We start from the raw sequence: 26,362 nt of genomic DNA on the forward strand, positions 1-26,362 counted from the left end.
GAAAACAATAAAATATTTCTGTACAATATCACTTCATTGGTTTGTCAGCTGAAAATTTCCACATCGATCCTGACAATTGAGCGGGAACGTAACGAATGTGATTCGGTGACCCTCAAAAGAAATGTAAAACCTACAAATAAATAATACAAATTTAATTACAGTAGTTAGATAATATGACATATATTGCCTAGTTATTATATAAATAAAAGGAATAGAAGGCACTAATAGATGCAGCGACAACCACCATCCCGGCAGTCAGAAAGAACAAATATCCATGGTGGACAACTACTTGTGACAAAGCAATAGAAGAGAGAAAGCAAGCATGGCTAAAATGGAACCGTAACAAAAGTCTGGAAAACCATAAAAACTTCTTAGAAGTTAGGAAAACTGCAACTAAAATTATCAGGAACACCAAGAGGCAGTACAATAAAAATATCATTGAACAAGCAGAGAGGGATTTTGAAAGAAACAACACTAGAGACTTCTACCAAACTTTTAAATCTCAAATAACACCCTACTCAGCCCCTACACTTCACCTTCGGGGAGCTGACGGAAATCTGAAAATGAACAATGAAGAGTGCACCACAGTTCTAGCAGAGTATTTCAACAATCTTCTAAATTCAAGGGAACCCAAGGAGAAACTGCATTTCGAACCTCAGAATGTTACTAAGTCGGACTCTCTCCCACCAACAAAGGGGGAGATCAAGAAAGCCATTTCAGAATTGAAATGTAACAAAGCAGCGGGCGAGGATGGAATCATAGCAGAGCTCTGGAAATACGCTGATGAGGAGTCAATCCAAAGTATCCATGAAATCATATCAAACATCTGGGTGACAGAAGCGTTACCTAGCGACTGGACTTCAGCTATCATCCACCCGTTACACAAAAAAGGCGACAAATCAGATCTCAACAACTACAGAGGGATTTCCCTTGTATCAGTGACGTATAAGATACTCTCCAAAGTATTACTCACAAGAGTAGAGGCTCAACTAGACTCCTGCATCGGAGAGTACCAGGCTGGGTTTCGCAAGTCAAGGTCATGCGCCGAACAAATCCTGAACCTCAAAACCATCATCACTTACAAAAACCTAAGCGCCTCACCCTACGTGGCAACATTTGTTGACTTTCAGAAGGCCTACGATTCAGTAGATAGAGAGTCACTCTTCCAGGCACTCGCTGAACTGGGACTAGATAAGAAAACCTTGAATCTAGTGAAAGCAACTCTTACCAACACTACTGCCAGAATCAAATTCAGAGGGGAACTGTCCCAGAGATTTGAGATCAAAACAGGTGTTAGACAAGGGGATGGCCTATCTCCAATCCTCTTTAATTGCCTACTTGAAAAAGTCATTCGTGAGTGGACGAAAATGCTACAGGATGACTCTGGATTGAGAATTGGCTACAAGAAAGACAAGTTAACAGTCAACTGTTTAGCCTTCGCAGACGACCTTACACTCCTGGCATCCAGTGTGGAGGAAGCTATCCATCAACTATCCTCTCTCGACCACATAGCAGCTAAAGTAGGGCTGAAGATCGCCATCAACAAAACACAGTTTATCACCAACATCAAAGATGCACCCAAATCAATCCCACTGGGGGACAAAACAATACAAAGGACTAACTCCTTCAAATACCTAGGAGAATGGATAACCCCAAACATGAATGAAGATCAGGCCATGAACAGCAGATGCATCAAATTGGAAAATGCCTACCACCTATGTAAGAGTATGTACAAATCCAAATCCCTCTCCCTTAACCTCAAAATCAGGCATTACAGTACTGTAGTGAGACCGTCAGTACTATATGCCTCAGAATGCCTAAACATGGTAAGAAAAGGGCAACTTAGAAAACTGGAGCTGAAGGAAAGGAAGATCCTGAGAAAAATCATGGGCCCCATTAAAGAAGAAGGCAAGTACAGAATCAGGCACAACAACGAACTGTACCAACAATTGGAGAGCATTACAACATCTATGAGGAAGAGGAGATTGAACTTCTACGGTCATGTCATGAGAATGGACAATCAGAGGCTCACCTCCAGAATCTTTCACACCATCTCTAGAGGGAAAGCGACTAATGCCAAGTGGGCAAGACTCGTCAGAAAAGACCTTCAAGAATTGGACATTGCTCCCAGTGAAATTTATGACAGGAATAGGTACAGAACGTTGATCAGAACATCAAACTCTCTCCAGTCACTAACAGAAAAAACAGTACGTCCGGGAGGAGGTGTGAAATGGACTCAGGAGCGAAAAGACATTCACAGTGCAAGAATGAAGGAGTACTGGTCAAAGAAGAAAGCTGCTAGAGATAAGAACCACGTGGTCCATAGCAGGCCCAAACGGAACTTAAAAAAAAAGGAATATCCACTATTCTAATATTATTAAAACGACATTGCTGTACCGTACCTTAAAAATGTAACTAATCTTGGAATCTCCATCAAAGAGCATCTGACCTGGAATGAACACGTAACTAATGTATGTAGAAAGGTTCATGCAGCTCTGTGTCCCCTGAAACGGTACAAGAATGCTTTTCGTCAAAACTTTAAAATAAAATTAATCCAAGCACTAATATTCCCAATTTTAGGCTGTGATACTGTACTAGACAATCTAAATGTTGAACAAGCTTTGAGACTTCAACGAGCACAAAATTCATCCATACGATATGCCTTCCAACTGCGACATGACGCTCATGTTATACCATATTTCAAAACATTGGAATGGCTACGCATAAATTAATGAAGGAATTTTCACCTAATGACACTTCTTTACCATGTACTCTAGACGAACACTCCTACTTACCTATCTTCTAATTTTAATTTCCTTTCGTCATTCCATGAAGTTAGTACCCATTCTGGTTCCCTACTTGAATTTGCACTAAATCGAACGATTTCCTGCAATTATTCATTTTTAGTTACTGCCTCGACACTCTGGAATACACTCCCAATGGATATTCAGCACGTTATTTCGTCTCGAAAATTGAAATCCGCCGGCCGAAATTTTTTCCTGGAAACATATAACTGACTTGTGTGAGTCATTGTGTGTATGTCGTGTGAATGAGTTGCTTTTATCTATTATGCACTTCAATCGTCATCATTATTATTATTATTATTATTATTATTATTATTATTATTATTATTATTATTATTATTATTATTATTATTATTATTAGGATGTTTCCTCTTCATATTACTATTGTCACACTAATTGCCGTACTGATTTGTAACCTAAGCTTATTTTATCTGTCCGTAGTATTATTTCTTTGTAGAATGACTGTACCTTACCTTTTTTTTTACATTTTAAATGTAGTTGTTTAAAGTCGTTAAGTGTAGGAGAGGGCTGTGAGCCCTAACTCGGCACAAATGTAGGTCAGGAATAAATAAATAAATAAATAAATAAATAAATAAATAATGTATTCTATTACAACACAGAAAAATATACAAACAAAGTTAAATAAATTGTTCAAATAAAGTTTGAAAAATATCAAAAAGCAAAACATTACTGAATTGACTGATTGTTACTTCACAAGCTTGCCCTCTTCCGCCGCTGACTGTGTTAGATTTTCTAGGCCTAAAGAGTCTTATTTCTATTCCCTTCGTTTTCCTTCCCCTATTTTGCTGATTCTCGAATAGTTCGAAGTGTCACACATCTTCTATGGATTGATCTGATTAGTTTTAAGGGTTTCAGAGCATTTGGTTCACTCCGCAATGTCCACTAGATGTCTAATGCCCACTGAAAATGTAATCCAGAATTCATTTTCGTCCATTGTATATAGGTCTATACGGTGCATTTTATGTTATGTGCATTTACCATGAATAAATGTCGCCAAATGAACTCTTGCTGACAATGAGCAATTCTCTACTGAAAATTTATAGAGCGTGTACTGTCCGCACAATAATATTGGCAATGAAGTGCTTGTTACTTTAATATTTCCCTGATCATCAAAAATTTCTGTAAGATTTACCTCCAAGTCTGTATCGACGACCATCAGGTAAGCAGTAATATGTTCCTCGTCTTAATGCAGCGTGGGACCGAACTCCACCGACAAACTTTCAGAGGTTGTTCAGGGATACTTCGTGAGTATTTAGGGGCCCGTGGTCTCCGGTCGTTCGTTACAGAATAATAATTTAATTACAATCTATTCGGCTTGTTACCCAAATCATCCTTGGGGTTTTTTTTGTGAAAATACCTCAGATCAGTGGAAAATCCTGTTACATGAAATAATCAAAACGTACAACACACAGTAATGCAAAGCCTGTAATATGCAATAACCAAAACGTACAATACGGAATACGGAGTAATGCAAAGCCTGTAATATGCAATAACCAAAACGTACAATACGGAACACGGAGTAATGCAAAGCCTGTAATATGCAATAACCAATACGTACAGCACAAAACACGGAGTAATGCAAAGCCTGTAATATGCAATAACCAATACGTACAACACAAAACGCAGAGTAATGCTACAACTCTCAGACGAAACACGTACACTTTTGCCACAGTGTGTTCGGTCTGTTCTGTCGGTTCGTAACAAATACAGAAATGTTCCCATAGAGGTATTGTTCAAAATGTCCCCTACCATGATCATGGCATCGTTTCCGTCCGGCATGTTAAAGAATTCCTGCGGGACAACATTCCGACACCCAACATTTGTCAGGAACTATTGTTTTTATTGTTTCCAGCGCAATACAGGCACAAAGCGGACTGGGGCTACAAACCAAACGAAATGCAATTAATCTGTAAAGAACCACCGGAGACCACGGGTCCCTCGTACCAATATACTCAGAAGGTATCCCTGAACAACCTCGGTGGAGTTCGGATCCACACTGTGTTCTTGATAACTTTGCTCTAACTGAACAATACTGCATGGTTTTGGTTGGCTACATGCAGTATGTTAGAGCTGTGGAGTGAGCGAACCTCCACTTCGACTACCCAGCAAGTCCGCTCAGAGAACGACCCTGCTGTTATAACAGACAGATACGGACCCATAAATGAACGACTGCTGGTGAGTCAATATGGGCGATACGTGAACAATGAGCAGTGTGAGGAAACTTCACTTCGAAACCCGATAAGGGGCTCGGTTCACTAAACCACTCAGCTGTTCAGTGATCAAACTGCCATGTTTCTCTTTCACGTGTGTTACACGGTGATTGTACAAGAAAGATTTGCGGAGAACCAATGCATGTGGCAACAGTGCACCAATGAGAGAGTCATTTGAACTTGCAAATTTCCCAACTGCTCGATGTGTCCAGACTACTTTCTGCACCTTGTGATCACACAACTCGGACATGACAGGCTCAGTTAAGTTGAGTGCATTTTCAGGTCTGGTCCTTCTAAGCAGTGAATAGAATAGTTTAGCAGGAAGCTCTGAACAAGTCCAAACAGAGTGGGGCCTATTTTTTGTAAATGAGTCTGAATGACTCTAAACGTCGTTTCGTACAGTATACTTGATTCAATGGCGACCTTGTGTTACTGTGTCCTCCTAGAAACTGGGCGATGTCTTGTTCATTCTGTTGTTGTAGTTGTTCGTCTCTGTATTCCGCTACTAATCGACATAATAGGAAAGTGAGAACCAAACGAAACAATGGACCACATCAAGAGGACATTCAAATTATTAAGAGGGAGAAACATTTAGACGAAGTGGTCATTAGACATAAATGAGTATTACGCTAGGTGGTCTCACGCAGCGGACCAAACAATCACTGACGGTATTAAGAGAGGATGGTTGTCTAGATGTTATTTCTCTCAAAACACAATCGCCACCACGATCTCTTATGCAGGGTGTTCGCAATTGACCGAGAAATAATGGCAGAATATGGAAAGAAATGTCGTCGGAAGTAAACTGGGAACAGGATCCAGAAATATAGCAGGTTGTAGCGCTCCTTTGAACATCAACAACTAGGCAACCCGTTCATCAATAGTGCATGCGGGACACTTATACGTAGAAATTACGGGGCTGGCGGGCCACCTGGTATATGTAGTAGCTTCTTCTTCTTCTTCTTCTTCTTCTTCTTCTTCTTCTTCTTCTTCTTCTTCGGACGCCGTCTAGCGACGAAGGTTGGCAATACAATTGATTATGATATTTAGTGAAAAAGCGCTCGAAGAATTTCAATGAAAGTTCGTCCATACCAGCGGCGCAGGTCTTCAAGTCAGGAATTTCTCCGTCTTCCCACAGATCGTTTTCCTTCAACTTTCCCCTCGATGATGATGTTGAGAAGTTCATATCGTTCACCTCTCATGATGTACGTGAGCTTTCGCTCCTTGATAGTTGAAGATTTCCTCATTGGTCTTTTCTAGTCGGGATACTCGAAGCATTCTTCTGTACAAGTACATTTTGAAAGCGTCATTCCGCCTCTCCAGCAAAGGGCTCAACGTCCAGCCTTCAAAACCATAAAGAAATGAAAGGAAAGGTAAACATAGCATCGCAACATGCGAACTAGGAGCTGAAGGTGAGATGTCTGCTGGTGTATAGGACCCAATCCTGGGTAGAATTTCATACTCAAACACTATAGTCGCAAGATATCTGACGGATGACACTTGTTGAACAACTGTGTTGTTGATGTGTACGCAAGCGGAAAGTTGTCTCTAATTCAAAGGGGTATACACGATTACCTATAAAGAAATACGAATGCAGTGGTCATGAACTGCCATACTGAGCAGGTGGAAATACATGTTAATATTTATGTTTCGCATGACAAACACTAAAACGTTCATGTTCCCAACTGAAGTGCGAGGCGATAGGGAATAGTTTCCTCTTAATTATGGTTGTTGCGATGCAAGCTTTCACACCCCGCCCAGTTCAATCCCAACACCCCTTCACTGGAAGCGCGATCTGCTGATATCATTAGCGTCAAATGCAGCACTAAAATAAAAGTAAGATAAACTCGTGTCCTCAGTCTGAGGTGGTCCAGCTCTTTTTCCAGGCACACCCCCGATGGAGGTGAGCTGCATGTACCATATCAATCACATACCAGCCCCCCTACCAGTTTTAAATTTCTGGCAGTACCGGGAATCGAACCCGGGCCCTCGATAACGGCAGCTAATAACACTAATCGTTACACTACCGAGGCGGACAGCACTAAGGTGAACGTTAAAATCAGAGAAATCTTCGTTCTCGTCTTCTTGTTGATGGACCGTTAGTTACAGTTGCTGTCAACATATCAACAACGACCGTTGTGTTCATCCCCGTCCCCATGGCTAAATGGTTAGCGTGCTGGCCTTTGGTCACAGGTTTTCCCGGGTTCGATTCCTTCACTGGTTAATTTCTCTGGCACGGGGGCTGGGTGCATATGTCGTCTTCATCATTTCTCCCCCTGTGGGTGGGGGCGGTAGAATAACACCCACGGTATCCCCTGCCTGTCGTAAGAGGCGACTAAAAGCGTCCCCAAGTGCTCTGAACTTTGGAGCGTGGGTTGGCAACCACGGGGCCCTTCGCTGAGTCCTGACATTTCTTCTACTTACTTGTGCCAGGTTCCTCACTTTAATCTATCCTATCCGACCTCTCTTGGTCAACTCTTGTTCTTTCCCGACCCCGATGCTATTAGGTTTGCGAGGCCTATTCTCATGCCCTTCGTGGCCCTTGTCTTCCTTTGGCCGGTATCTTCATTCTTCAAAGTGTCGAATGCCTTCCCTGTTTCCTTCTGTTTAGTGCTATATGGAGGATGGTTGCCAAGTTGTACTTCCTCTTGAATCAATAATCACCACCACCACCGTCATTTCATCCTCATCACGACGCGCAGGTCGCCTACGGCAGTCAAATGGAAAGACCTGCACCTGGCAAGCCGAACATGTCCTCGGACACTCCCGGCACTAGAAGCCATACGCCATTTCATTTCATCGACGACGAATACACAGGCACTGTGGAGAATCTGGTGGGAATGTAGCCGAATCTCGCAGACGATATGCGCAGGTGTTTCCAAGTAGGCACCTCGCTCCTATACACGTATTTCGCCGAAAAGAGCAACGCTTGGTAGAGTGGAATGTCTGTACGTTTATAAATTCATGAGTTATTAAACTTTTATTTTCAGCATCTTTGGCATATTTACAATATAATGCACCCAGTTACAGAACGTCTGTAGTAAAATGACTGATATTTGTTTCACATCTGAAATACAGCAAGTTGTCGCGCTCCTTTGAAACTCACCAACTAGGCAACACGTTCATCATTAGTGCATGCGGGACACATACGTAGACGGGGCTGGCGGGCCACCTGGTATATGTACATTAAGAGCAGATCAAACCTGTACCACATGTCTGTAGGCTTTACTGTAGGTTAACATTCCAATAATTGCCAAGGAACTGCAACATTTGCTTGTGAAATATTGATCAGTATCTGTACCTATAAAGCGAGGCAAATATGTTCAGAAATGTTCACGAAATAAAATATATTAAGCAATATGTCATTTAAATGTTGAAAAATCGGAATCTTCTAAAGAATGCAAACAGGTCTCGAAAATATCCTAAAGAGAACTTCAGTGTTTCCCTAAAAAATAGAGGACTTAAGCAATGTGTGACATTTAATTACTAAAATATTGAGTAATTGAAGTGTAAATTAACCTCCTTATGAAGACATTGACATCGCGAACTTAACCAAAAACTCTAAGGATGTAGTCGCAGTTGCTGCTGCATCCCTACACGACACAGCGAAAAGACGAAGTACTTCGACAGTAAACACCCCCAGGAAAGCCCCTTTAATAACTATCTATGGAAAGTCAATCGACTCTGGTATCTTGGTGAATGGGTCCACCCCAGTGGTAGAAACGGAACCTTCGTCTTAGATACATGTGCCAAACACAACACAGCCTACCAACTGTCGCAAAACCGTTAAAACAAGAAGTGCAATTCGAAGAACGCCAAAATATGCCATTACAAAACTGTTGTTAGGCCCCAGTTCTTATACGCTGCAGAGACCTTACTGACGAACAGGGAAGGTACCATGGGAGACCTGGAAAAAGTCGATAGACGTATCATCCGGAAAAATCATGGGCCACGAGTGCTCACGGATAGAACCTACCGAATGAAAGCGAACTCTGAACCGTACCAACAGTTGGAAACGGCTAACACTAGTATGCGACATAGGCGGCTGAAGTTTTCTGGGTACCTTCTGAGAATGGGCAACGACAGGCTTACGAAGATGATCCTCTCGCTCATCAAAAGCAACAAGACTGGAAGCATGTGGCTCAATGAAGTACAAAAAAAAGCGAATTAGTTTCCGCTGGAATTTTTCATAATGATGTCTCAATACCCCAAATTTTGTAAAATGTTAAACTCGTGGTCTTCTCTACCAAAGGCTGTTAAATCTCGCAAACCTCTTTCACAGGAAAGAAAAGAAAAACTACTAGTAACATTCAAGAGATATTGGGAACGACAGCGAGCATCCAAAAAGAACTAGCCATTAGTGCTCTCTAGTGGACTTCAAACGCTAATAAATGAAGATTATGAAGTTGATAAAACGTAAGTCACGGCCCACATTGCACATAAGAGAATACGTCGTCAACTTTTGTACGAATTTGTGTTACATTTTTATGTTTCTGTAACGAATATTTTTTCAGCATTAAAAAGTATGGAGCTCATGCTTTGATTGTATGGGGATCATTTAGTAAAAATTGTGCAGGGTGTGAAAGAGATGCGTAAGTCATCAACGTTCAGGCATGAAATAATGTGTGTCTTCTTTCAACAGATTGAAGGGGAAACTATATGCAATACAGAAAAAACTGAAAAGTGCATCATCTTGATCCATGAAGCGCGCATCCTCCTTTGATAAAGTGCAAAACGACGGGTGATATTTAATAACGAAAGACAAACAGTTTCTCACACGCGCGCTGAAATAGTTTATATATGCTAGTTGTTTTACGTCGCACCGACACAGATAGGTCTTTCGGCGACGATGGGACAGGAAAGGGCTAGGAGTGGGAAGGAAACGGCCGTGGCCTTAATTAAGGAACAGCCTCAGCATTTGCCTGGTGTGAAAATGGGAAACCACGGAAAACCATTTTCAGGGCTGCCGACAGTGGGGTTCGAACCTACTATCTCCCGAATACTTGAAATAGTTTTGGAAACTGTATTAGTATTAGCAATGTAAACATCGAAATGAATTACTCCGAATATATACACACACACACACACACGAGTGAAAATTAAACAAGCATTCTACTGGAATATTTTCTGCGTATCTTATGTAAGATGTTTAAGAAATGAAGTGACAGGCACTCACCGCTCTGTTATCTTTTTCCCGCAGCCAGCACACTCCTGCGGAGTGGACGTGTTCTTCTGCGACTCGGCCTTCACATCCATCGTCATGCTGGACCCTGGGGAGAAACAAAAGAGTCATTTACCGAACAATCGGGACCCTTACGAGTATACCTGAAAATGGGGACGGACAAAATGACAAACTATATTCCAAAAGACATAAAAGCAAAGCAACATAATGTAAACTTGAATATTTTGTTATTAAACAAGCCAGACCAGATACACACTTTATAACCCAATGAATTTCTATAAGAATCCGGAAAAATATGGCTTATTTGTCTCTCGATCATGACCATCCATCAACGGTTGCTAATTTCAGGTGACCGCCAGCCATAAGACACAGCCTGCACGGTTGCTAGGTAACAATACCTTACATCACCGCCTGCACGGTTGCTAGGTAACAATACCTTACATCACAGCCAGCACGTTTGCTAGGTAACAATACCTTCCATCACAGCCTGCACGGTTGCTAGGTAACAATACCTTACACCACAGCCAGCACGGTTGCTAGGAAACAATACCTTACACCACAGCCAGCACGGTTGCTAGGTAACAATACCTTACATCACCGCCTGCACGGTTGCTAGGTAACAATACCTTACACCACAGCCCGCACGGTTGCTAGGTAACAATACCTTACATCACAGCCAGCACGGTTGCTAGGTAACAATACCTTACATCACCGCCTGCACGGTTGCTAGGTAACAATACCTTACACCACAACCTGCACGGTTGCTAGGTAATAATACCTTACATCACAGCCAGCACGGTTGCTAGGTAACATTACCTTACATCACATAGTTTGTTACATGACACTATTCCTTTACACAAATATTTTGATGACCCCCAGCTCTAAGACATATATATGTCAATTGAAACAATGAAAACTACACACATATATATTGCAAATCCAAAAACATTGACGAGAATGTAGATAGTCGAATACAACACGAAAAAACGACATAACGTGACATAGTATCAGTGAGCGTTGTTAGATGTTCCTTACACATTCAACATAAACTTGTACAATATTCTATCGAACATTGATCCAGGGAAAACATTTTAAGAAGATCTAATTCCTTATCACTGAATATTATATACTAACTTTTGAACATAGCATGTGTATTTACTTCACTGTCGGCAGCCATGAAGATGGTTTTCCGTACTTTCCCATTTTCTTACCAGGGAAAAGCTACGACTGTACGTTAATTCAGGGCACGGTCACTGCCCGTCATCGCCGTAAGACCTATCTGTGTCGGCGTGATGTAAAGCAAATTGATAAATAAAATAAATAAATAAATAAATAAATAAATAAATAAATAAATAAATAAATAAATAAATAAAAATTCGAAAAATTGTAGAGAACACAGATATACGAATAAAAATGAGGTTCTTACTGTATATTGGAAAATGATTTCTTTAAGTTTAGATTCATCTCATTATGAGGTATTAAATAAAGAACGTTAGGAAATTAATACAGCAACTCTGAAATATAAACTGTGTAATTTAAACAAAAATAAAACCTTAAAACATAGCAATACGGAGAACTCAAGGAAAACAATGCGAAAGTATGTTCAATAAATCTACTGTATATACCGTATCTATATATAAATGAATGTTTGTATGTATGTATGTATGTATGTATGTATGTATGTATGTATGTATGTATGTATGTATGTATGTATGTCTCGAATGGGCTCAAAAACTACTTGACTGATTTCTCTGAAAATTTCACAATTTGTTCTTATTACCCCTGGTAGAGTATAGGAAGTGGTTTGAATGAAATCTGATGAGTAGTTCGACATAGGGAGTGAGAAGAATGGAAAAAAAAAAATAGGGAAGGTACGTAAACCGCATGACAGGCCTGAGCAGCGGGTTGCCTAACCAACAGTATTTAAAGATTATGATTTGTTTCTTAAGACTTATGTTTTTTCTTCTTCTGTAAACGGTATATGCAAATGAAAAGTCCAAGTTCAGTCCGCATGCCATAGCGGGTGAGAGGAGTGAAGAAAGAAAATGTCGAAAATGACAGATTACGGGACAACGTGTGTGTGAATGTTCCAGCATAGCTCTCAACCAAAGTAGATACACATATAAATTAATATCTGGAAATATTACTGCAGGGGCAAGAAACCCCTAGCACCCCTAAAGTAAGGGGTGACATGTATAAATCCGAAAAATGACCGATATTAGTGGCGAGTTCATAGTCTTTGGGGTAGCTGAGATGAACCGTGACACCCCGGATGCCGTATGAGCCAAGGATCATTGCCAATCAGAATGGGGGTTAGAAGTGGTGAAAGCAATGTCCAAAATGACCGAGTTCATGGACAATGGATAAATAAGGGAGAGATTGATTGATTGATTGATTGATTGATTGATTGATTGATTGATTGATTGATTGATTGATTGATTGATTGATTGATTGATTGATTGATTGATTGATTGATTGATTGATTGATTGATTGATTGATTGATTGATTGATTGATTTATTTATTTATTTATTTATTTATTTATTTATTTATTTATTTATTTATTTTACAACTTTCTTTACGTCACACCGACACAGATAGGTCTTATGTCGAAAATGGGACAGGGAAGGGCTAACCGCACGGTCAACTCTCTGGGTAAGAGAAAGATGTACAGTAATGGACAGAATAAAGAAAAAACAGATGAAGTAGGACATGAAATGAAGATAGGAGTTTTCAAATACCGATCTGTTGTTGTATATTCGAGGGTAAAATGGTAATCCTTTTTTCATTTATTGCAGTTAGGAGTATTTCAGTGTTCTTAAATTTCTAACAATTAATTCTATCGTTTTCCAGGTCAGTTTTCTCTTTAAGTATAAGCTGAAGCAGCCTATTTCTCTCGGGTATTCTAGTTTCAACTTTTTCACAACTTTCTGGCCTTTTAATTACCCTTCTTAACACTGTAGTTCATAGTTGGATATACGGTCAGTCCTGCTGCTGCTGCTAGTTGCTTTACGTCGCACCGACACAGATAGGTCTTATGGCGACGATGGGACAGGGAAGGGCTAGGAGTGGGAGGGAAGCGACCGTGGCCTTAATTAAGGTACAGCCCCAGCATTTGCCTGGTGTGAAAATGGGAAACCACGGAAAACCATTTTCAGGGCTGCCGACAGTGGGGTTCGAACCTACTATCTCCCGAATACTGGATACCGGCCGCACTTAAGCGACTGCAGCTATCGAGCTCGGTTACGGTCAGTCCAAGAAATAAAGAACAGAAATAAGTAATAGGAAGAATGCAGTTGAGAAAAGAATAATGGGGAAAACTGGAGAGTAAAACGGAATAACGGACAGATAAAATAAAGGATAAGAGATAAGGTAGTTTGGTGTGGGCAGATGGAAGAGAGGAATGGCTAACAGGACAGGTTAAGTGAAAGGGATAATGATGTATGGTGAGGAATAGAAGTAAACAGTAGGTGGAATAAAGGAGGAGACAAAGAGGAACATGAAGAGGCAGCAGGGACAACAAAGAATAGATAAAAGGTAACATAGCACGAAAAACAACAAAAGATGAACAGAAAGTTAAGAGGATAGAGAGGAGAGCGAGATAACGACTAGCATAAAGAAGAGAATAAGGAAGCAATATAAGCGTTAGTGTCGTGATTATAGCCATCTGAACCACAAGGATGTGATTCTTCATATTAAAAATCCCACATGCTCTGGTGGAAATTTGAACCACGGCCGCGTTGATGAGAAGCCGCTCTGCTATCACGATCCAAGAACGGTAGATAAGGAAAAATGAATTGGAAGAGAGAATGGAAACAGTTATAGAGAGGGGCACTGAGGAAAGGAATTAAAACGAGAGTATTAATGGGAAGTGAATATGGATACATTAATAGACCATAAAGAGAATATAAGCATGATGGTGACACTGAATGGGATGATAACTAAGAATTTTTGTTTATTTTTCTTAACTTCCCCTCTGAGTGCGAAAATTGATGTTGGGGCACCGAGTGGGGCCGAAAATATTTCCTTATTGGCAGTGAGACAAATGTCCAAGAGGGAGGAGGAAAAATCGCGGCACAAGGGTGGCGACAGAGGAATGGCTCTATAATACACTACCTCGACAAAGTTCCACACTACACTCTCCCTCTACGACAGATTTCTTTCCTTACTTCGTTTTATTAACGTCTGTAAACTTCTCTCTATATTTGTCTTGCTGTAATGGAGTGGAGGCTGCACTTAAACACATTAAAAAAGCTGACCCCGAAAGTTTAGCAATCAGCACGATTCGCCATCACATCACATCAAAGAGAATGGAGGTGGGAGAAGAGAGGAGATTGATGGTAATAGAAGTGCCCGACTGCCTGCTCTTTTGTCCTTAACCCTCAGTGGCCACCACACACAAGAAGTGCTCTTCATTCTCTTAACAAGAAAAGTAGCAAACTCTTAACCACTTCTGGTAATTTAACAGATCGCACATCTAGAAACAGACTCCTCAGACATTACGGATGTAAAGGAGATAAATTTTAGCGTTTAGACATCAGAAATTTAGTTCCTTTTGATTTGTTCATTATGCGTTTTCAAGAAAAATGTAGTCATCAAGTTAATTTTGATAAATAAGGAATGTTTTTGATAATATTGATACGAAATAAAAATCACATTTACATAGAGATTATACTAATAGACACTCATTCATTGTCACCATTGCACGGGGAAATAAAGAATTATGGACAAGCTTTTGGACTTATAAGATGAAAAGGCGAGTTCATATCCACAATTCCATAGATCATTCCATGTTACGAAGAGAGTGTTGCTCTTATGGACTTACAAGGTGGAAACACACCCACTCTAAAACATCTATAATTCCTCGTGATAAAGGAATATTATAACGTAATTTATAATGTATTATGAATGAAAGAAAAAGGATGAGGCTTTTTTTCCGCTGTGTTATTATTATTTTTGAAACAACTACTTAACATTCCCTATTTCATAAATACATTCTCCTAAATGTTGCTTCTCCAAGGATGTATTCTCCTTTCTTGATTTTCGGTCTCTCAATTTCTTCATCCTTCCACTCTATTCTTTCCTTCTTTCACCCTTCCAGACAGTTGAACGCATTCTCTACTTGTCCTACAAAATTCTCCCTAAATGTCCAATCCTATTATGAAATGTAGGAATGTCTAGAATTTATACGTTCGTAATCTTCAATTCTGTTAAAACCCTTTTCACCTCGATGAGCCAACTTATTTGTGTTTTCGCAGTCAAATATTTCTTTAGTCAGACTTTTTTGCTTCATTCCTACCAAGTCAACATGCAAAGACATGCTTCTCTTCCTGAGCGCATCTGGCAATTGTTTAGATATGCTATCTATCGATTATTAATTCTCACCCAAGTATTCCCAACTTCCCTTCGTCCAACTTAATACTTATATTTCTTCTTCCTTTAATTATTAATTCTCCCTTTTTGTTTAAGACTGAACATTCTGCTACATAAAGGCATTTCGGTTTTATGACAGTGTTTTAATGTTGGATTTTTGCTTTTACAGGAAGTGGTTTTTTTATTGTAAATGGTTTTCGTTAGTTCTTTAGCCAATCCAATTTGTGAGCTCTATTTTGTTTTTCCACATTATCAAGGCCGTTTACCTGTATTATTTTTCGTACGTACGTACTTAAACTGATTTACTCTACTGATTCTGTCGTATTTTATCATTAGGAATTTTTCAGCATTATTAATGTTCGTTACGAATTCTGTCTTCTCAAAAGCAATGTATGGTTATTATTATTATTATTATTATTATTTATATTATTATTATTATTATTATTATTATGATTATTATTATTATACCCTACTTAGGAGCTCGATTGAACCAGCTTAGCTGATACGTTGGCCTTCTTCTCTTCATCCTCTCGCTGAGCTTCTCCCTTCGTTCTTCAGTCCAAGTTATAGCGGCTCTGGTGTTGGATTTGTCTTCAAACTGGTGACAATGTCTTCCGAGATGTTGATTTCCTGGAGATCTGTTTCAATTTCAAGAAGCCGGCTGTTCTTGGTTTTAGATTATTATTCTTTCCTTCTTTGTTAATCCGTTTACCCTTCAGGGATGGTTTTTCCCCTCGGACTCAGAGAGGGATCCCACCTCTACCGCCTCGAGGGCAGTGTCCTGGAAAGGACAAGTACATCGCCCAACCGGCCTCACCTGCTATGCTGTACAAGAGCCTTGTGGGGAGAATGGGAAGGTCGGAAGGGATAGACAAGGAACAGGGCAGGAAGCGGCCGATTCCGGGATATTCCTGGAGAAGTGGAAAACTACGGAAAATCACTTTGAGGATGGCTGAGGTGGGATTCGAAGCCCCCTCTACTCAGTTAACCTCCTGAGGCTGAGTAGACCCCGTTCCAATTCACAAATTTCGTGGCAGAGCCGGACCTCCGGGAGTGACAGCTAATCACACTAACCACTACACCACAGAGGCGGCTCAGTAACCACTATACGCTGAAGTTCGGACCAATCACATTGTAAGCGTTACTTAGCCCAGTATCGACGTTCCCTCTCAACATCCCAATACCACCTGACGCGGGGCCACACGTCTTGACCGGATAAATAATATCACACACACAGCACTCAGCAGTAGTTTCAACGAAATTTAATAAAAATGTCACGGCAAGTCGGCGATGTGACACGGGTTTTATGGACTTCGGAAAGGAGGGGCGGAGGTGCACACACTATGAGATTCAGTCTGATCCGCTCCAAAAAATCGAACCTCAGAGACCGGTAATGTTAAATAAAACACATTCTAACACACTCATTGAAGATCTTACGACTCTAAATTGGGTGACTATCGCTGGGCTTTTAACTAAATGTAGGATTGTTTTAAGTTGACAGAAGATATCTAACCACGACAATTCAAATGAGGCCCCTCCGCCATGGCTGTTATCCTGCTCACCTGCATCGACTCTAGCAATTGCCCATCAGATCCACAGAACAGAGCAGATTTGAATCCCCTGTGAGTGGGGGTGGTATCCCTCGCCTGTCGCGAGAGATGACTCAGACGGGACCAACCGAGGAGTGAGCGTTGGCTACCACAGAGTCCGGACCTGAGTCGGGCCTTGCTCCCACTTACCCTGTCCACCTCCAATAGTTATCTTTCCACCCCAACCCTATGAGGTTTGCGAAGCCTTTCCCTTTCACGCCCTTCGTGACGCTTCCTTTAATTTGCCTGATACCTTCATTCTTCGAAGTATCAGACCTCTTCCATTTCCCCTCCTATTAATGTTATATAGAGAGTGGTTGACCATTTGTACTGTTTTTTGCGTCGCGCCGACACAGATAGGTCTTATGGCGACGTTGGGACAGGAAAGGACTAGGAGTAGGAAGGAAGCGGCTGTAGCCTTAATTAAGGTACAGCCCCAGCATTTGCCTGGTGTGAAAATGGGATATCAGGGAAAACCATCTTCAGAGCTGCGGACAGTGCGGTTCGAACCCACTATCTCCCGAATGCAAGTTCACAGCTGCCCGACCCTAACTGCACGGTCACTTCTCGTTGTATACGTTCTCATAAAAAGAATAATCACTAATTATTATTATTATTATTATTATTATTATTATTATTATTATTATTATTATTATTCGTTTCGGCCAATTAAGGACCACGTCGAGCTTTAACTGCCACCCAGTACTCCTGCATTCGTGTCCGGTATTGTTCTTTTCTCTCTTGAGTCCACGCCTTCCCTGTCTTCAACTTCGTCTTTTCCTAGAAACCTGTGTGCGTACGGAGTTTTTCCTTAAGCGGAACACGCTCCTGCGTATCTTTATAGCAGAAATTTCCATTTCCCGTAGACCTTTCTCAACTTCTGTGAACCATGCCCCTTTGGTTTTCTTATCTTGAAAGTACATTAATATCCGTTTAGATATCCTGGGCTCATTCCTGTCACGTGGCTATAAAAGGCAATCCTTTTTTCGAATCAAGTCCTTTATCTTCTCCACGTGCTTGTATAATTCTTGGTTGTGACACCTTCTGTACTAGCCGTTTTCTTTGATTATTATTATTATTATTATTATTATTATTATTATTATTATTATTATTATTATTACGGTGTGTAATATTACTTACGGTGATGATGCCCTTCTGTTAGTTGAATATGATAATGTACAGAATTTAAATGATCTAGTAAATTCAGCTTGAGCACCTTATCTCAGTGGGGCTCTGTAAACAAACTTCAATTCAGCCCTTCAAAAATTAAAGCCATGGTTGCCATATGGAGGAGAAAATACAAAAACTCTCAATTGTTATGAGTAATCACAGAATAAAACTAGATGATCAACTTCTAAATTTGAGTGTTGTGCTTGATGAACAGGTGACATTCAGGGCACATCTAAACATATTAAAATTCAAATCCAACAAACTTTCATAAGGACTTGCGATTCCTTGTAGACTTCTTGGGGACTTAACTCCAATGTTCTACCTCAGTTTTACCTTTAATATTGTACTGTGCGTCTGCTTTGCGCACTAGACTGGAAAAGAAATGGGCTCAGGATAAGCTGTTGCAAATCCAAAGACGGTTTGCTCTAGGAATTTCTCGTGCATATCGCACTACATCTACTGATGCAGGACTTTTAACTGCTGGATTAGAACCACTGTTTTTAACAAGAATTAGCAAAGCCTGTCCAAAACAAAAGTAATGGAGTGCAGTCGAACGAAGGCAGGAAATATTAGATTAGGAAACGAAGTCTTAAAGGAAGTAGATGAATATTGTTACTTGGGTAGTAAAATAACCAACGATGGCAGAAGTAAGGAGGACATAAAATGCAGACTAGCACAAGCAAGGAAGAGCTTTCTTAAGAAAAGAAATTTGCTCACTTCAAACATTGATATCGGAATTAGAAAGATGTTTTTGAAGACTTTTGTGTGGAGCGTGGCATTGTATGGAAGTGAAACATGGACGATAACTAGCTCAGAAAGAAAGAGAATAGAAGCTTTTGAAATGTGGTGTTACAGAAGAATGCTGAAGGTGAGATGGATAGATCGAATCACGAATGAAGAGATACTGAATCGAATTGGTGAGAGGAGATCGATTTGGCTAAATTTGACGAGAAGAAGAGACAGAATGATAGGACACATCTTAAGACACCCAGGACTTGTTCAGTTGGTTTTTGAAGGAAGTGTAGGTGGCAAGAACGGTAGGGGTAGACCAAGGTATGAATATGACAAACAGATTAGAGCAGATGTAGGACGCAATAGTTACGTAAAAATGAAAAGGTTAGCACAGGATAGGGTGGCATGGAGAGCTGCATCAAACCAGTCTATGGACTGATGACTCAAACAACAACAACAACAGCTCTCGATACTGAGTAACAAACAGACTATCATCTTTGCCAGTTTTGAACATTATTATAGAGCATAAGTGTCACTTTTTGGAATCTGCTCATCCAAGTCAATTCAAGAAACGTATGCGTAAAAATTGCTTTAACACCCGTGACCTTATCATATGCACTGGTGGCTCCCGCATAGCAAGTTCAGATGGAATTGACAGTGTTGGCTGTGCATTTGTATTCTATGAGGATGGTGCTGAAATATTTGCAGCTCAGTATAAATTTTCTCCCAAATGCTTAATTTTTCATGCAGAAATTTGCGCCTTGAAGTATGCACTACTAACAACAAGGAAGTACGAATCCACGGTGATTCACAAGCCGCATTGAAGTCACTAAACGATAAATACGACTTAAATCCAATAGCTAGCTACATCTTAGATTAGAGGTCACGCTGGATTTACTGCTAATGAAAAAGCAGATTCATTAGTTAAATCAGTTGCTACGTATCTTTTGGATATTACATGCAATAAATCTCCAATATGCTATATTCAAAGAAAAATCAGGCAATGTATTTTGCATCAATGGAATATTTTATAGACATGTAGTTTGAAAGGATCAGTTAAGAGAGAATTTTTTTTTTCTTTCGGAAGTTCAAAATCTGCTACTGTGTAACGCATTAGTGCCGAACTTTGTTTTCACTCAGTTTTTAACTGGTTATGGAATTTAATCTTATCTGGAACGCTTTAAACTTAACGTCATTGACTGATACTTATGCTTTTGTGGATCAGTTCTGAAAGTGAATCATTTGATCTTTGAGTGTCCAGTGTTTGAAATGAGGCCCAATTAAAGAACGCGTTTGAAGTTTTTAGCTTGGTCTGACGGCTCATCCTCCTCCTCCTCCTCCTTCTCCTCCTCTTCCTCCCAAAAGTTCTTCATGAATTCGCTGTGGTGATGTTTTCGTTCTTCTGCCCGCTGTTCTCCAGTGGTCCTTTTTACCCACAAATGTGTGATTTGAAACGAGAATTTCAAAGACTTTACAATTGTTTATGGTATCATCAGTAGCGTTTATTTCTAGTAAATCATCCTTAATTTCTTCCAACCAGTTGATCCTGACCTTCTTTGAGTTGATTATTATAGATTTTAGCAAATCTATTACTGTCCATTCTACAGATGTGATCATAGAATTTCTAGTGTCTCCTACGTACGGCATCAGTAAACTTATCTGTAGCTGTGTAGAGATCTGCATTTTTTTTTTAGCCATACGACATTTAGATGAGTGGGAGCATACATTTTCCTAAGGATTTTTTGTTCTTGCTTTCCTATTTCATCAATTTCACAGTGGCCCCCTAGAGATGTATTTTCTGAGGCATATAATGCTTCCGTCAAAACAACTGTCCTGTATTGACCAAGTTGTGCATTACGCAGTATAACTCTTGTATTTTAGTGATTTCATGTTACTCTGTTCGCTTTCTGGAGATTGGTAGCTCTTTCTAAGTTGTCTTTCACTGCCCAGTAGTATGACTTCGAGATATTTGAAGGAAGACATGTGAAATTATCCCATATTTCATCTGTAATGCGGATCTCCTGACTTAAATAATAATATTATTATTAGGGTCATCAGTCCATAGACTAGTTTGTTACACCACTCCATGCCACCATATCCTGTGATAACCTTTTTCATTTCAGCGTAACTAGTGCATCCTGCATCTATCCTAAACCTGTTCGTGCCTTGGTCTATCCCTACCGTTCTTACCGCCTGCACTAACTGAACAAGGTCTGGCTGTCTTAAGATGTGGCCTATCATTATGTATCTTCTTGTCGTCAAACTTCTGGTTCTCCTCTCACCAATTCTATTCAGTATCTCTTTATTCCTGATTCGATCCACCCATCTCACCTGCTTCTGTAACACCACATTTCAAACGCTTCTATTCTCTTTCTTTCTCAGCTAGTTATGGTTTATGTTTCACTTCCATGCAGGCGAAAGGCTTCAAAAATATATTTCTAATTCCTATATCAATGTTCGAAGTGGGCATATATTTTTGCTTGTGCTAGTTTGCATTTTACGTGCTCCTTACTTATGCCATCGTTAGTTATTTTACTACCACAGTAAATTTAAGACCTCACTTCCTAATCTAACATTTCCAACATCGCCTGACTTCCTTCGACTGCACTTTATTGGCTTCGTTTTGGATTTGTTTTCATCTTATACTCCTCCTCCAAGACTGTGGTCATACCATTAAGCAATTGAGGCGTCTAGTATCAAAACCGGCCAAGTCACAAAATTTACGAAAATGAGTTAAGGTTATCAATTTGAAGTAGAAGTATAGCACTATTAGGTGAAACAAGAATATGCTTTAAAATCGTCCATGTCTTCATGTTATAGAGCACTGAATTCTCGGTCTTGCAACAGAATCGGCCAAGTCATGCAGCCAGTGAATTCAAAACCGGCCAAATCAAGGAACGAGCGACAATCTTTATGATGCAGCATTATTGTCTGGAATCTTGTATTGTTACATTAAGCAACAACGTGATAATATCAGTAGGCAAAATCGTTCCTTGTAATGTATATTCTTTGAAGTCATAATATTTTGTTTTTTGTTTGTTTGCAACACTGATTTACGTATTCGCGGGCTTCTTACCGTCATTGGCGCCAAAGCGATCCTATTTCCGGTGTGCTCGTATTTTGTCATTATTGTGTGCTGTAACGTGGATATTGTTCCGAGTGGTGAACTGAAGGATTTACTTTTATACCTTGTGAAATTGTACAAAACTGCAACAAAAACGGCCAAGTCAAAATTTAAATTAACAAAAAAGATGGGTTAGTTATGAGTTAGATTTCTCAAAACAGCGGAACTTAAATATTAAACCATTAAGGATATAACTGTGAAAAAAAATCTTTTCTGACCATCATTGCTTTGTCTCTACAGGTTTTTCGTCCATATTGAAAAATATGCGTTGAGTGACTTGGCCGGTTTTGATACTAGACGCCTCAATTTCTCCAGACCTTGTGCAGACTCAGATAAAGCAACAATATCATCGGCAAATCTCAAGTTCTGATTTCCTCTCCTTAGATTGAGGTTCGTCTCTTTTGATTTCCTTCTTATAACATCCCTGTGGGTGAGGGTACCGCTGCCTGTCGTAAGAGGCGACTAAAAGGGGCCCCACGGGCTCTTAACTTTGGAGCGTGGTTTGTCGATCACGGGGCCCTTAGCGGAGTCCTGGCATTGCTTCCACTTGTACCACCCTCTTCACTTTCATCTATCTTACCTGACCTCGCTAGGTCACCCTTGTTCTTTACCGAGCCCGACGGTATTAAGAATGAAGGCCTAGGGAGTCTTTCACTTTCACACCCTTCGTGGCCCTTGTCTTCCTTCATTTTTCGAAGTGTCAGACCCCTTCCATTTTTTCTCTCTGATTACTGTTACGTAGAGCATGGTTGCCTAGTTATACTTCCTCTTAAAACAATTATCACCAACACCATCACCACTTTCTTTTTATAATATTTTTCTGGCAGTTGTGCCTGAGGTCGGCAAGAAGACAAATATCCAGCCCTGTAGTGATAAATGTCTAAATTATATTTTTGAACTTTATTCACGTGTTGACGTAATTTATTATTTCAACTGTATGTTTTGTGCACGGACTATAGAGTACAAGTCCCTCACAGTCATGTATGAGCCGTGGACAAAGTTTCTTTCTCCGGAACAAGAAATAATTCTCGTTGCGACTTGAGCAGCAGTTTTCAATTTCTAGGAGCAAACACTCGCCGCTGTGTGCATTATTCAGAGACTCGTGAGCCAGCGCAGCTCGCCGCTACGGTTTATATGGAAAACGTACAAGATTGGGAGTGCTAAAATAAAAGACGTAGCAACAACAATGCCCGAGGATTGATCTATCGTACGATAAGAATGTGTTACTGCACTCCTTTTATAACATAAAGGATTCTTTACTATGAAATCACAAGGTTCTTTTCCCTCTTTTTAACGTAAACTTACGTTCCTGGACAACAGGTACATGGAAAGAAAAATTTTAAGACGCTTTTATTGTTTGGGCAGAACGCGTACGATTAACTTACGACTATAAATAGGTCAGATAACTCGTCTTGATATGTCCGTCGTAGTCACATTGTTTTTCAATAGTTCTATGAGCACTCAATACCAGCGGTACTAAGCATTCCCATTCACCGCTCAACTGGCTACAGTAGATCATTTATAGTCGCCGCCAGCCGAATTTGGAATTCCCTACCTGCTGAAATTAGGAGCGTGTCAAACCACCTCCGCTTTAAGAAACTCTGTCAAACCTGGTTAATAAATAAAAATAATTTCTTATAACATAGGATTAGATCATAGCTAAGTATTAAATTAATTAAAACATTTAATTCATACCTTAAGGTATTAAACTGTAGATAATTTAGTATATACTTAACTCTTCATGTAGGTGTCGGACAGAATAGCAGGCTTCATAGACCGACCAACCAACCAACCAACCAACCAACCAACCAACCAACCCACCAACTAAATAAATAAATGATTCATTCGTAATATAGTTTATCACACTTCTTTCCATGCAATATTCACTGTGCTTCCACCATTCGGTCGCATCTGGATCTTGCATTTTCAAACGAACTTGCCCAGGACAGTGCCGTCGCTGAATACTGGTTCGGATAAGTAGACACCCACTTTTCGAAGAGTTTGTCCCTGTTCTTTATTAATGGCTGGTCGACTTGATACCTTCTCGTTAGGGCTCTCTAAAGACTTATCTTATAGAGCCTTACTTCACGACTGTGGGTACGTCGATGTTTTCTATTAGCAGCATGTAAGTTATTAGGAATGTTCTGCCATCTGCTGAGTATATTCAGAAGCTGGAGAAGGTCACAGAATCGAAGAGTATCTAGCAGAGAATAGTATTCTTCCATGATCAGAGGAAGAGAATACTCTCTGGCTTGACAGGTAGTAATCCAACATGGGTGCATGCAATGACATTACTAGAGATGCAAATGAAATATACCTATCAGAATATTAATGAGAGTGTTCTAGGTGCTGAATGTATTGCAGGTCAGGGTAAGTCTTCGCCTGCAATTATTCGAATGATAATTTAATGACACTTTTATGATTACTCAAAGTTGGTTGAACTTAGAGACCTACCAGTGTCTCATGATTCACCGGGAGATAATTCCGGAGAGAATAAAACATAAATGAAGCAATCGGTCCAGTAGACCGTACAGACGGATTTGTCAAAGCTGTTTTTAGTAAACTCCTTTAATATATAGAATATGTTTAATGTCTCAATTGACAGATTAACAGAAGGCTACCCACTGCAACAAAAACCTGAAAACCTCAAACGCAGTTTTCATGAAATAGCGCTTCAAAGTAAGGCAAAATTTGCGCCAAACATGTGACGTCACACGCATTCTCTGTTACAAGATGGCGCTGCGTTGACTGCGCGCTCAGACTTTTATTTTTTAATATTTTGTTTACAATTTGCTTTACGTCGCACCGACACAGATAGTTCTTATGGCGACGATGGGAGAGGAAAGAGCTAGGAATGGGAAGGAAGCGACCGTGGCCTTAATTAAGATACAGCTGCAGCATTTGCCTGGTATGAAAATGGAAAACCACGGGAAACCATCTCAGGGCTGCGGACAGTGGAGCTTGGACACATTATCTCCCGGATGCAAGCCCTAACCATACGGGTCTGTCCATTTCACCTTCTCCACAGCCATGAACTTCTGATTCTACGTTTCAGAGCCAGAAGACACCACACCCCACATGAAACACATGATAAACCCCTCCCACCACTAGAACGAGACAATAACTCAAACGTTCCACTATCATAGAGAACATCAGGACAGCAAACTGCTCACAGACGAATGATGAAACAAAACTTACGCTGCCATCATGGAGACTTTGATGTCAAATATCAGCAAATAGGAACTGCTCGTGCCAAATATGTTAATTCTAATATAATAGATTATATTGCTTAAAATAAGACGATGTTCAATATTACCACCATCACCACCACCTCCTCCTCCTCCTCCTCCTCCTTTAGCCTCCACGGTCATTCGGTTCGTGTCGCTCAGCCAGACTAGTAATTGAATGTCAAGTAAGTCCAGCGGGAGTCGCTCACCTGAACCCACACGTATTTATTATTCGTATTTTCCATGACGAACAACAAATTTTCCTCCAAGACCACTTTTGAACACCACAGAATGTAAATTCTTGCTATCCGCATAGTCACAACTGCACATCCATATTGGCACTAATTTTGAAGTAAAGCAGAAGTTTCTGATCATGTACAGGATGTTTTCAATTTGCTCGCGCTCTCTCCACTGCTTTTGTCACCTCTCACGGCTTTGTTTCCTGTCAGAATCGCAATATGGGGATCTTGCAGGCGCTCCTGTGGGTTTATGGAACCAAAACTTCTAGCGGGGAGGAAGGGTAAAGCAGTCTCAGAAAGGACATTTGGAGACAAGATTAAGAACTGCGGCAGGTTCTGAGCATGCGCCCTTGCAAGCTGCAGTGGGTGGTGTAGGGAAGCTCTGCATAGTCCACTGGCAAACGTCAGGGTACAGCACTTTCAACACTCACTCATTATTCGCACTTGCCAGACGCTGGTGAACCTCTGCTGCCCCACTACTCGCCCATTTGACTGTCTTCTCCGTTCCCAGTACGAGATACATTAGCCAGCAAGAATGGACTCAACTCATCGCCTCGTGGTCTAAACCGTTAGAGAGAGGTGTGAACGACTGATGCAAGAGTAAGTCTGCTATTCCATCAATCTGCCTATTCGTTTAACTACGCTGACATTCCTACCCTAGCTTCTTTAACTTGAATGTGTTAGTTAATTGGATA

General features: G+C 40.4%; 1 protein-coding gene across 1 annotated transcript in view; it reads right to left on the reverse strand.

Annotated features, from left to right (window-relative positions):
- The window catches only part of LOC136884197 (LIM domain only protein 3), a 196,801-nt gene that overhangs the window by 49,210 nt on the left and 121,229 nt on the right, over window positions 1–26,362 (reverse strand). The window contains exon 2 of the mRNA XM_067156241.2: window positions 10,209–10,302. Coding sequence (XP_067012342.2) covers window positions 10,209–10,302 — 94 coding nt within the window. The remainder of the gene's footprint in view (window positions 1–10,208; window positions 10,303–26,362) is intronic.

Source organism: Anabrus simplex, chromosome 12, assembly GCF_040414725.1.
Source record: "Anabrus simplex isolate iqAnaSimp1 chromosome 12, ASM4041472v1, whole genome shotgun sequence".
Taxonomy (NCBI): Eukaryota; Metazoa; Arthropoda; class Insecta; order Orthoptera; family Tettigoniidae; genus Anabrus; species Anabrus simplex.